The 12,343-nt window shown below is 36.9% G+C and overlaps 1 protein-coding gene across 2 annotated transcripts; it reads left to right on the forward strand.

Annotated features, from left to right (window-relative positions):
- The first annotated feature begins 599 nt into the window (after positions 1 to 599).
- gaa (alpha glucosidase) lies at positions 600 to 11,404 on the forward strand. Of its 2 annotated transcripts, none has more exons than XR_014537440.1 (20): positions 600 to 724; positions 988 to 1,644; positions 2,318 to 2,469; positions 2,582 to 2,747; positions 2,819 to 2,915; positions 3,003 to 3,122; positions 3,210 to 3,328; positions 3,502 to 3,633; positions 4,072 to 4,182; positions 5,690 to 5,803; positions 5,940 to 6,024; positions 6,118 to 6,235; positions 6,333 to 6,466; positions 7,287 to 7,438; positions 8,155 to 8,303; positions 8,461 to 8,586; positions 8,712 to 8,810; positions 8,890 to 9,054; positions 10,715 to 10,867; positions 11,174 to 11,404. XR_014537440.1 is itself a non-coding variant. In XM_083565687.1 (20 exons), exons 2-20 carry the CDS (start codon positions 1,147 to 1,149, stop codon positions 11,234 to 11,236), a joined length of 2,769 nt encoding a protein of 922 aa, XP_083421813.1. In that variant the 5' UTR covers positions 601 to 724; positions 988 to 1,146; the 3' UTR covers positions 11,237 to 11,404. The 2 variants fall into 2 exon arrangements, 1 of the variants encoding a protein (XP_083421813.1); XM_083565687.1 differs by having other exon boundaries at positions 601 to 724; positions 8,461 to 8,602.
- The last annotated feature ends 939 nt before the right edge of the window (positions 11,405 to 12,343 follow it).

The following is a 12,343-nucleotide window of genomic DNA, read 5'->3' on the forward strand; positions in this document are numbered from 1 at the left end:
ATACAATACTGTGCAAATGTTTCAGGAAGGTGTAGTAAAATGCTGCAAAGTTTTAGATGTTAAGAATAGAAGTGTTAGTAGTTTATTTTTTATCAATTAACAAAATGCAAAGTAAATGTGTCCACCCTTTGCCTGTAAAAGAGCATAAATTCTTCTAGGTACACTTGCACACGGCCAATTCTCCAACTCCATTTGCAGAAATGAGCCCAAAAACTTGCAAAGCAACCTCCACCATGCTTCACATTTTCCCGCAGACACACATTATTGTACCACACTCTACATCCTGTTTGGCAAACAACTTGTTTCCCTGCTTACAGAAAAATATTTCAGATTTTGAGTCATCACTCTAGACCATTTGTATAACAAAAGCAAAATGTCATGTGATAATTAAAATTAAAATGTAAGTGGCATGAAGTATTTGAAGGTGTGTGTTGATAGAAAATCATAAACTTTGGGATAGTAACAGCCTTCTACTCTGATTATTTTCTTTAACAGTACTCCCTGCCAGGTTACACTGCTAAGTATTTATGGATGTTGCATTGGGGATTATGTATTTAATCGAACAGATGCTAAGTTTTGTTAATTTCCCCAAAATTTGGAAATGAATTTGTTTTCGACCTGGCAACCCCAGTCTTGTGGTTTCGGTTCGGTTTGAAGCTGCAGGATGTTGTTTGAAAGTAACAGATCTCATGCTTTTCTCCTGCTTAATGTCATGCACATTTTGGTAAGTGTTTTTCTTAAGGATAAGTAAAGCAGTCATTGTGAAGTAGCGCGGTGTGTTTGTGCACACTGTGTCGTGATTGATTTATATTGACATTGTATTATGTGTGTGTGTGTGTGTGTGTGTGTGTGTGTGTGTGTGTGTGTGTGTGTGTGTGTGTGTGTGTGAGACCATTTTCCGGGATTAGTTCCCCTTTCGTACTATCTGGAGAGTTTCATAATTTTGAAAAGTATTAGTTATGGAAATCCCCTGTTTGCTTTCCACAGAGGGATCTCTATCAAGCCATTTCTGCAGGACAGATGCAATAAACCTCAACTCCCAGCCTAACACAATCTCTAGTTTCATTTTGTTACATGCATTCACATGATGGATTCCTAACACACCACGTGCCTTACAAATGTCTGTGAGGTCTTCTTTAAATAACCATGGATCTGTATAGACTTCCACATTCAACTTATGTCTTTTTAACTCTGGCACTATCATGCATATTAATCAGCCAGTTATATTTTCACCAAACACCCACTGTAAGAGTGGCATCATTGCAGAAGACCAGAGATCTCTCCCAGAACAATACCAAAAACTTTTCAGATACCATTCATGCAAATGAATTTCTGAACCATTCCACCAGCTGCACTCTTCCCGAGGAAAAGCGGTTTGATTGTGCCCGTGATCGAACTGTCAGTCTGGCGGAGTGTGAGAAACGAGGCTGCTGCTACTTGCCCCTAATCCAGACTGAGTACAATGGGCCACCATGGTGCTTCTACCCTGCATTATATCCAGGCTACAGAATGGGGCCGCTTTCTCCTACACCTAAGGGTCAATCAGCCACCCTTACTCGTGCCACTCCTTCTTACCTGCCCCGAGATATCCCCACTCTGCAGCTGGATGTGATGAATGAGGAAGCAGGCCGCTTACATTTAACTGTGAGTGTGATAGATACAAATTTCTTGTTACTCTCAAAGCACAAATGAACCATTCATACTTATGTGGTAAATAGGTTTCAATTAGTGTAAAACAGCACTGCACATAACACAGTTAGTAGTGTTCATGCCTCAAACTGCCAGGGTCTGGGGTTTGATCTTGGACATGCTGTCTGTTTTGTGATGTTCTGGTTACTCTGTGTTCCTCAGTCCTAACCTGCCTACAAGCCTACAGTATTTCCTGACCAAAATAAACTATTTACTAACGAAGAACAAAGACTAAATAAGATAAATCACAGTTCCTGTATTTGTGATGATTTGCACAATAAACATTTTGCCATCCACCAAAAATTATAGACAACAGTATATTTCATGTGTACAGTATGAGCAAATGTATGTGTATAGTCCATCACAGATAGTCCACACACATACTGTGGGGTGGCAGTTTAATTTCAACAATTTTTTTGGTGGAGTTTGATGAAAGCCCAAGAAGAAACCTATATGGACAATGTGCAAAACTCTGCACAGAGTAACCTGAGCTCAGAATCAAACCACAGATCCTAAAGCTGTTACGTGGCATTGGTATCCACCACCTACTCTATTTTGCTGAAAGCTTTCGTCTAGAATTGAGAACAATTACCACATTATATCACATAATGATTTTTTCATGAAACAGCTAAAGGATCCCTCTTCAGCTCGATATGAAGTTCCTTTTGTCAAAGTGCCCTCTAGTAAACGTACAAACACGGAAGGCTTCCTCTACGACGTGGACTTTAAGTCAGACCCATTTGGATTTGTGGTCCGTCGCAGATCCAATGGCCAAGTGCTGTAAGTGTGCGTCATATGATCTACAATTTAAATTATAACATAAACTGCTATGGAACTGCTGAGTTTTAAGTGTACAATGTTAAAAAGGTTTTGTGTGATCTGTGCACAATAGACTAAACACCAGTGTAGCACCGCTCCTGTTTGCAGACCAATACCTGCAGTTCTCCACCTCTCTGGCATCTAAATACATCTCTGGATTTGGTGAACACTACACACACCTGACACTGGATCTCAACTGGACCTCTGTCACTCTGTGGAACAGAGATATGGCACCACATGTGGGTATTTCACCAATCAAGCGTTTGTTTTTAAAAATGTGTTCACCATGCTAATGCGTGACTATTTGCAGAGCGATGTCAACCTTTACGGCTCCCATCCATTCTGCTTGGTTCAAGAGGGCAATGGTCAGGCTCATGGGATCTTCCTTCTTAACAGCAATGCCATGGGTGAGGCAGTCGACCCCTTTTATGGTTTACATACTTTTTTCAGTATTAACCTGCATTGCATGAATTATTGTACATGTGTCTGTGTAGAGGTAGCACTGCAGCCCATGCCAGCGCTGACCTGGGTGACCATCGGTGGAATTTTAGACATCTACATCTTCTTAGGCCCTGATCCACAGAGTGTTGTCCGACAATACCATGAGGTTATTGGTGTGAAGCGTTTCACTTTCATCGAAGCTGCATTCCAACACACAGAATTCTAGTTAGGGTTTATGACTTTCTTCTAATTATCCCAAGGTTATCCCATGATGCCACCTTATTGGTCTTTGGGGTTCCACCTGTGCCGATGGGGCTACAATTCCACCAATGTGACCAGAGCTGTGGTGCAAAAGATGCAGGAAGCCTCCTTTCCTCTCGTATGTAATGGATTATTATACAAATAATAACGTCGAAGGATTTCTTTCTTTATTTTGCGTTGCAAGCATCAGTACACAAATGTTAGTCGGGTACAACATACTGTTTGTAAACGTTTTGGGAAACGTTACAGTTTTGTTTAACGGAGTCACAGTTTAATCTTGTGTGTCACTAGGACGTGCAGTGGAACGATCTCGATTATGCTGACAAGAAGCGAGTTTTCACCTTTGACCCGCAGAGGTTTGGAGACTTGCCAGAGATGGTGCAAGAGCTTCATGAGCAGGGACTGAAGTATGTGCTTATTTTGGTAAGTTTGTTGCATCTGAAGGGAATTTCACAAAATCAGTGTTATAGACTGTGCAGTGGGGGAAATTATAATTTGATCTCCTGTTGATTAAGTAAATTGACCCCTTTACAAAGGAATGAACAGTTTACAATTTTTATGGTAGGTTTATTCTATCAGAGAGACACAGAATCTAAAAGAAAATGAAAAAAAAGTTTATACATTGTTTTGTATTTGATCGAGTGAAATAAGTATTTAATCCTGTACCAACCAGCAAGAATTCTGACTCCCACACACCCAAATTAGTCCTGTCCCTTTGAAAAAGAACTCAAAAATGTCACTGACTTACTTATAAGTTTTATGCGATTTTGCAGTCATGATTGTGATTGAAAGCTAATGTATCTCTTTTTCTGTATATATACAGCATGTAGTCATTAGAGCAGCCTATGGTTCTGTTTTTAGGATCCAGGTATCAGTAGTACGAGTCCTCCAGGTTCATACAAACCTTTCGATGATGGACAGCAGCGAGAAGTTTTTATCAAAAACCTGACAGGACAAACACTTATTGGCAAGGTAGGTGCGTCTCCAAACATCATGAGAGGGAAGAGAATTTAATATTTTGGAAAAATAGCCTTAATAAACATTTCATAATAATTTAATTTAAGAATCTCATGAAAATGGATACATTTAAATGATTGTATTCCGGGGTTTCTGGTGTTCTAGGTACATTTAATATAACACATTTACTTGTTGATTCACCTCTTGTTAATGTCTCTATAATGTTAATTTGTGTGTAACCTTAAACCGCAAAGCCATATCACACCAGCGATCCACATCGGAGTTCACTTCTCAAATCTGATCGTTCTGAAGGTTTTGGTCATTTTCAATAGCAGCAGTTTTGACAATAGTGCAGGCTGAAAGGGAAATCACAGGTACACACTGTATTAGTTCCCTCATTCTAATGTTACGATGTTCCATATTTTTATAATCTAATGTTATGATGTTTCCCATTTCATATTCTAAAATTGCACTACTTTTTATGCAAACTCACACTTCTGTATTCACTTTTACGTTCTAAATTGCACTACTTCTCATGCAAAACCACTTCCTGTATACAGTATTTATTTAATTAATTGTAGTTTATTTAAAAACTGTGTACACATTTAGTATCTATGTATATGTTTGCACCTGACACCAAGACAAATTCCTAGTGCTGTAAAGTGCTCTTTGCTAAACCCTTTGCTGTACCTGGCAATAAAACTTTTTCTGATTTTGATGATTTATGTGGTAACAGTTCTTTGATAGGGACTTGCATGTACTCCGCGACATGTAAAAATCGAGTGTTTGTTAATATAGTTGTTAAATAAGGAGACATATTTAGCATTTGTGTTAGTATCACTGCTGTTATATTGCTTTGCATCTTTAAGTATTGTCAGACGGTTTTAACAATCGGAGGTAAAAGGGGTAAAACATAGTAAACAGAGGCCATCAGTATTTCTCTGGAACATGACTGGTTGCATTTTTATCTTATAAACATTTGTGATTTATAGTAACTGGTGAGGGACCAATTGTTTACTGGGTATTTGATTGAACACCCACACCCTCCACATTCCCATCAAAATGTAACCATATTAATACTTCAGGCAACTTTATCCTGATCTTGAACAGCATTATATGGTGTATATACTTCACATATCTGCTCTTTTATTACAAATATAATCCATACTATTGATGTTATCTGTGTTTTATATGCATTATATTATACAATTTTCTATTTTTTTTAAAGTCAATTCTGGTCATCGGCAGTCAAAAAAAGCATTTAACTGTACATGGTATTGTGTATGGTTGTGTGTGTGTGCGTGTGTGTGTATATGTGTGTATACGTATGTGTGTTTAGGCATGCTTGTTGGAGAGAGAGAGAGAGAGAGAGAGAGAGAGAGAGAGAGAGAGAGAGAATGTTTTTTTGAAAATTTGGATTGTAATTGATGGCAAATTTGCTGTGGAATAAAACAAATAACAAACATGCTTTCATAGCATGCATATTCTATTTGAAACTTATGTGTGTGTATAAATGTATCAGGTCTGGCCTGGACCAACAGCATTCCCAGACTTCACTAATCCAGATGCAGTGAGCTGGTGGAAAGAGTGCATCAGGGACTTCCATGCCAATGTGTCATTTGATGGCCTCTGGATAGTGAGTCTGATTTAGCTATTTCATTATCCTTAATCGTGGAGTTATTCATGTATCTCGATTAAATGAAAGGTTTAATTAGGCTGAAGTGTAATGTGCTTGTGCGTTATTTGCTGTAACCGTCATAATATGTCAACAGGATATGAATGAACCTGCTAGTTTTGTTCACGGCTCGGTGCATGGATGCCCGTACACAGACTTAGAGAATCCACCTTATACTCCAGGCCAGTTTAAATGCATTTCTAATAAATCTGCATTTCATTTTCAAAGTTAACCCTGTATAGCTTGCCTAGAAGGACACATTTTTGCTTTCACAGATGTTATAGGAGGTCAGTTAAACTCAGGCACCCTGTGTATGTCCAGCCAGCAAGCACTGTCTTCTCATTACAACCTACACAACCTGTATGGGCTGACTGAGGCTTTTGCCACCTATAGGTTAGATATGGTATTACATCTTTTTATCAATTGCATATAAGGCTTGTCAAGCAAATACAATAACATTTTTAGTCTGGTCTTGATCTTTTCTTCTTAGTGCGTTGCTGACAGTGCGAGGCTCTCGACCGTTTGTGTTGTCCCGCTCGTCTTTCCCGGGACTTGGCCGTTTCTGTGGTCACTGGACAGGAGATGTTCGGAGTGACTGGGAGCAACTGAGATACTCTATCCCTGGTGAGGCCTAATAAAAGTCTAATTTACTCTACTATACTGGTGCATAAAATGGCAGTAATAGAGCAGAGTTCAAAGCTTGACTGTGACTCACTCCCATTTCTTATACCATGTTGCTTTTAAATGCTTGTCACAATTCAACAGGTTTTATTCATTTGCATTAATTTATGTTGGGAAAGGTTTCTATAACTTTTTTACCCATCACTTTATAACAGTCAAATGTAAAGCTGTTTTCTGACAAAGGAAAGTTTTCCGGATTTAGGGTTTGACATTTTTATGGTCAAATAAGCTTAGTAAAATGTATATCCTATGAGCTATATAAATCGAGTGACTGGAGAGGGATTACAGGAACTAACTTTGTTTCCCTCGGTTGTTTCACAACATTTGCTCTCGAATTCCCAATATGTAACTATTAAATGTGGTATTAAAGAAAATGTACAGATTGGGAAATACTGTTATAAGAAAACAATCTACATGAATCACTCTTGATAATTTTCTTATAAAGGCATTTTATTTCTTTATTAATGTTTACAAAAATAACTTTTACCTTTAAAAAGTAGGTGAATTCCCTTCTGTGGGGACATGCTTTCCTTGCTGATTTAAAAATATATTTTATATATGATTTAATATATCAAATATATCAAATGTAAGATTAAGTATAATTTATCTTTGTTGCAGAATCCCTCACTTCATGTTCGGTGACTTTCTGATTAGTTTCAGATTATTTTTTACATTTTTGAACCCAGAAAAGCTTTGAGAATTGAGTACTGTGTTGTTTGTGTGTGTGTGTGTGTGTGTGTGTGTGTGTGTGTGTGTGTTGTAGCTGTGCTGCTGTTCGGGCTGTATGGAATTCCTCTGGTCGGGGCAGATGTGTGTGGATTTGAGGGTGACACTAATGAAGAGCTGTGTGTGCGCTGGACTCAGCTGGGTGCCTTCTATCCATTTATGAGGAACCACAATGACAGAAATAACATTGTGAGATATGAAACATAACCATGCAGAACAACGACATGTATTTTATAAACTTATTTTACCTTGACCTTTGGTACACTAGCAGTATATAATAATGTCCCTATAATGCAACATTATATAACTATATAACTATACTGTACTGCAATGATACAATTTTGTAAAGCTTATCATAGATAATTTTACTTTAACCAACAGTCATAACTGAAAATACCCAGAAAATTGTGTGAACTGAGGAAATTTTCTTTCCACCCCAGACTGTAGTTTCAGACAGAATATCTTTAAATAAGATATTGAATTGAGTTAGATGCCCCCCGATTTTATTTGAACTAGGGATCATTTAGTTCATCTTACTTTAATATCAACAATGATCGAGACCATGTGAAAGATTGAGTGCATGTAAAATAGAATAATTAGTGTAAAATAAAATAAAATGCTTTTCATAGAATGCAAAAGTAAATGCAAAGAAGTTATTAGGGTAAATACCTAAGGAGTTATTATCCAGTCATAGTCACAGTCAAAAAAAGGCAGAATTCATAGCTGTTTTGTGCAAGCAGAGCATTTCTATTAAAAAAGTCATCAATAATAGTGTGGTCTATCTGCTATAGAATGTTCTAACTCAGTACTCTAAATCTCAACCATAGTGGAATTCTTAAGTTGTCTCCTTCCATTATTTACCATCAACTAACAGTATATATGCATTGTTTTATGTTTGTTTGTAGCCCCAAGAACCGTACGTATTTGGACAGCGGGCCCAGGTAGCCATGAACAATGCGTTGGTGATCAGATACACTCTTCTGCCCTTCCTGTACACACTTTTCCACCACGCACACACCTCAGCCAGCACCGTAGCAAGACCTCTCTTTTTTGAGTATGAAGATCAGTTCCTACATTCAAAAAATTGTTGAATGTAAAAAAAAGTGTAATGTTTTTGAAGCGCTTGTTCAATTGAGACATTTCATTTGGACTGACAAGAAATCGTCATCCTTTTTTTTTTTTTTTCCTTTTTGCCTTCTGCTTTTTCCCAGGTTTCCATCTGATCCAAATTGTGTGACGATAGATAGACAGTTCCTGTGGGGGAGTTCTCTGCTCATCAGTCCAGTCCTAGAACCGGGCGTTGTGGATTTAGCAGCTTATCTCCCCCCTGAATTGTGGTACAGTGTTTACGATGTAAACCACATTCTTATATTGTATACCTTCTCATATATTTTTGTGCATATATCACATCTCAAATCTCCAGATTACTCATGACTTTATCCTAACCCATGTTATACTGTAGGGGAAACCTTACAACAGCAAGGGACAGTATCTGCTCCTGCCAGCTCCACTAGATATTATTAATGTCCACGTGAGAGCAGGCAATATTATTCCACTGCAGGTACTCCAATGCACACGTTTTAAACCACGACTACTGTTTCAATCATATGCTTGTCATCATTATCTGCACATTTGTTCAGATGGCTGCACTGACGACCACAGCCTCACGCAGAAACCCCATGGTCCTGATAGTGGCACTCAGCTCACAGGGTTGGGCCAAAGGGGACTTGTACTGGGATGATGGGGACAGCCTAGATACATTTGAGCATGGAGATTATTCATACGTTATCTTCACGGCAGGACAGGTACTGCTGTTTTCAAATTTCAAATATGTCATTTACAGAATTTAAACGTTGTGAGTAACCGTTGTATTACTCTTCTTAAATGTAGATATATTGAAAATCATGAATACCCTCAGTGATGATTTTTTAACTATTAGAATATTTGTAAAAACAATACATTATGTGGACTTTTTTTTTTTTTTTTTATCAGGACAATGATTATAAATGTTAAACCTTTCTTAACAATCCAGTTTTGTTTTTATAAAAAAAAAAAACCTCAGATTATTTTCCAGTTAACATTGTTTATGAACAATGTTTTTACAGGAGGCTGTTTTATTAAATAAAAATAACATTATTATCAAACATTATATTAAAAAATAATTTACTTGAAATTTTATCACATTCTAGTAGTGCTGCAACTAACCATTATATATATATATATATATATATATATATATATATATATATATATATATATATATATATGGTTAATATATATATCAATTTTTTTTATTTAAAAAAAAAAAATATATATATAAATTCAAAAGCCAGATATTGAGTTTATCTATCTTTCATTTTGACATTTTATAAAGTTTATAGCGGCTGCTTGTTTAGTCCAGGGGGGCTTTTACTCATGCTGAGTTGTTTTTTTAGTAAAAAAAAACAAAAAAACATTTGAGTATGCAAGGCGTAGATCAACATTCGTATTGTTTTAAATGATTATTGCAGACAGCAAGTTGACAACCATGCATACACAGACATTTTGTTTAGTTGTGAAGATATAAGCATCTAGAATATAATGTATTTAATTGTGAATAATAAATAAATGATCAATTAAAATACATAAATTAAATATACAAACATTGAAAACAACCATTGGAACATAGGAAAGCCGCAGTAAATCACGTTTGAAAACAGATAAGTTACTGTTGTAGACAAATGCTATAAAAAGACAATGAAACAGAGAAATGCAGCAAGGTAACAGACGTGATAAAACAAATACAAAAAATATTATGCATTGGTGTGCAAATGCTTAATTTGCTGAAAATCACCAGTGACTAAAAGTTTAATTGTTTACTGCTGCTGTTATTTGCTGATTTTAGATGTAGTATTTTTCAGCACCTATTTTAATTGATTCCATCACCATGTCGCAAGCGAGCTGAATGCGCAACCTGATGCTTGCGAGTCACGAATGAACAGATCCGGTGCAACTGTCCCGAAGTAAACAAACAAACAGTTTACACAATAACACTGTGTTATTTTGACTTGTGTTTATCAAACTGGTAGCCCTTTACATTAATCGGTACCCAAGAAATAGCTCTCAGTTTCAAAAGGTTGGTGACCCCTGGTCTACAATAATTATTTATATTATTAATGATATGATCTCTGGTTGTGTTTAATGCACACCATTTTGGAATGTGGTCTTTTTCTGTACAGAAACCATTAAGAATGCAAACTTTTGGCTATGAGTCTATAAACAAAGGAACTGAAGGTGTATAACCAGTTTGAACAGCAAGGAAATTCAATTAGTGTAATTAGAGCAGCAGATGAAAACAACCAAATGAAAGGAACGTATACGTCTCGTGGTTTTTCTTAGACCAACTAGACCATTTCATTATTTAATTACAAACACGTGGTTATTCATGGAAAATGACAACTTTTATTATTTATGACTGTGCTCTAGTCACAGCTGGTGGGTGAGCCAATAAAACTGAATGGAGCGCTGGATGGTTTAACTGTGGCAGAGATACGTGTGTTTGGTGTTGCAACGCCACCTACTGGAGTGTGGGCCAATGGGGAACGAGTGTACAATTTCTCTTACGAGACTGACAACAAGGTAAGGCATGTACATGAACAATTAGTGTGCTCCAGTGGAGTAAATTACTGATATTATGTATTGGCATTTTCTTGATTTAAAGCACAATGGAGGAAACCAAAAACCTAACATCTGTATAATGGTGTTATTTACTACAATATTGTAAAGGTGTTAAATATGTTTCCTTAATCCTAAATCAGGCATTTTTTCACTATTCACTATTGCTAATAATTTGCATGGCTAAAGTGGCTATATTAACGTGTAAATGTGTGTGTGTGTGTGTGTGTGTGTGTGTGTGTGTGTGTGTGTGTGTGTGTGTGTGTGTAGGTTCTTACCGTGATTAGTTTGTCCCTGCCGATCTCAGAGACGTTCACAGTGCAGTGGAGTTGATGAATTTCCTGCTGTTTTCTCTCTGTTGGATGATGCAATAACTATCAGTGTGTGTTCTCATTACATATGTTTTTTTACAATGTGTATTTTCTTTAATGTTTAAAATGTGGTGCCTGGTGATTCTTTGTTTACAAATAAAAAGGATATTACATCTGATTAAAACAAAAACCAAGTTATACTTTATATTTTGCTCATTATCCTGAATGGACCATTTGAAATATTTGTGGCTGTTTAGAATTATTTTAGCCATCATGTTCTTTGCAAAAAAAGAAAAACAAAGATGTGATTCAGTCAGTCTTCTGCTCTTGTACATATTGTGGTTTGTCAGTATTAATATTAAATATTAATGGTAGGCAACTCACTGAGTGGCTGCTCAAAAATTAGGTAACTTCATGAGGTGCTTTATATTTGTCAGATATACTTTGCAGCACAGTAAAATTATTTATTTGCATATCCCAGTGATGTTAAGAGGCTGGGGTCAGGGCACTGGGTCAGCCATTTTACAGTGCCCCTGGCTCGCAAGGGGTTGGGGGGCTTGTTCCGTGGCCCTAGGGGTGGCAGCATGGCGATGCCACGGCTTGAACTCCTGACTTACTGATTAGAAACCCAGAGCCTTAACAACTGAGCTACCGGCTCCCCACCTTCTCCATAAAATATTTGTGAGAGGAAGAATCCAACTGCACAATACAAGTACTTTCCTTCCATATTGCTTTTGGAATATCTTAAAACCTTAAATAAATTGGGAAATTTGCTAAAATAAACAGCTTGCAGACTCCAACTCATTCGAATTTGACCTCAATAAATTGCAGTGCTGTTCAAATGACTTGCAAGAGTCCTCTCTTTAATAATGATAAACATACAGTACAGACCAAGTTTGGACACACCTTCTCATTCAAAGAGTTTTCTTTATTTTCATGACTATGAAAATTGTAGATTCACACTGAAGGCATCAAAACTATGAATTAACACATGTGGAATTACAGTGAGGAAAATAAGTATTTGAACACTCTGCTATTTTGCAAGTTCTCCCACATAGAAATCATGCAGGGGTCTGAAATCGTAATCGTAGGTGCATGTCCACTGTGAGAAACATAATCTAAAAAAAAA

Source organism: Silurus aristotelis (genome assembly GCF_946808225.1).
Source record: "Silurus aristotelis genome assembly, chromosome: 17".
NCBI lineage: Eukaryota > Metazoa > Chordata > Actinopteri > Siluriformes > Siluridae > Silurus > Silurus aristotelis.

What these genes read in the sequence shown, in the direction of transcription:
- gaa (XM_083565687.1), top strand. Translation starts at nt 1,147, where the DNA reads ATGGATCTGTATAGACTTCCACATTCAACTTATGTCTTTTTAACTCTG. An exon ending in CATTTGATGGCCTCTGGATA is followed by an intron (nt 5,804 to 5,939) that starts GTGAGTCTGATT and finishes ATATGTCAACAG; the next exon opens with GATATGAATGAACCTGCTAG. An exon ending in ACTGAGATACTCTATCCCTG is followed by an intron (nt 6,467 to 7,286) that starts GTGAGGCCTAAT and finishes TGTGTGTTGTAG; the next exon opens with CTGTGCTGCTGTTCGGGCTG.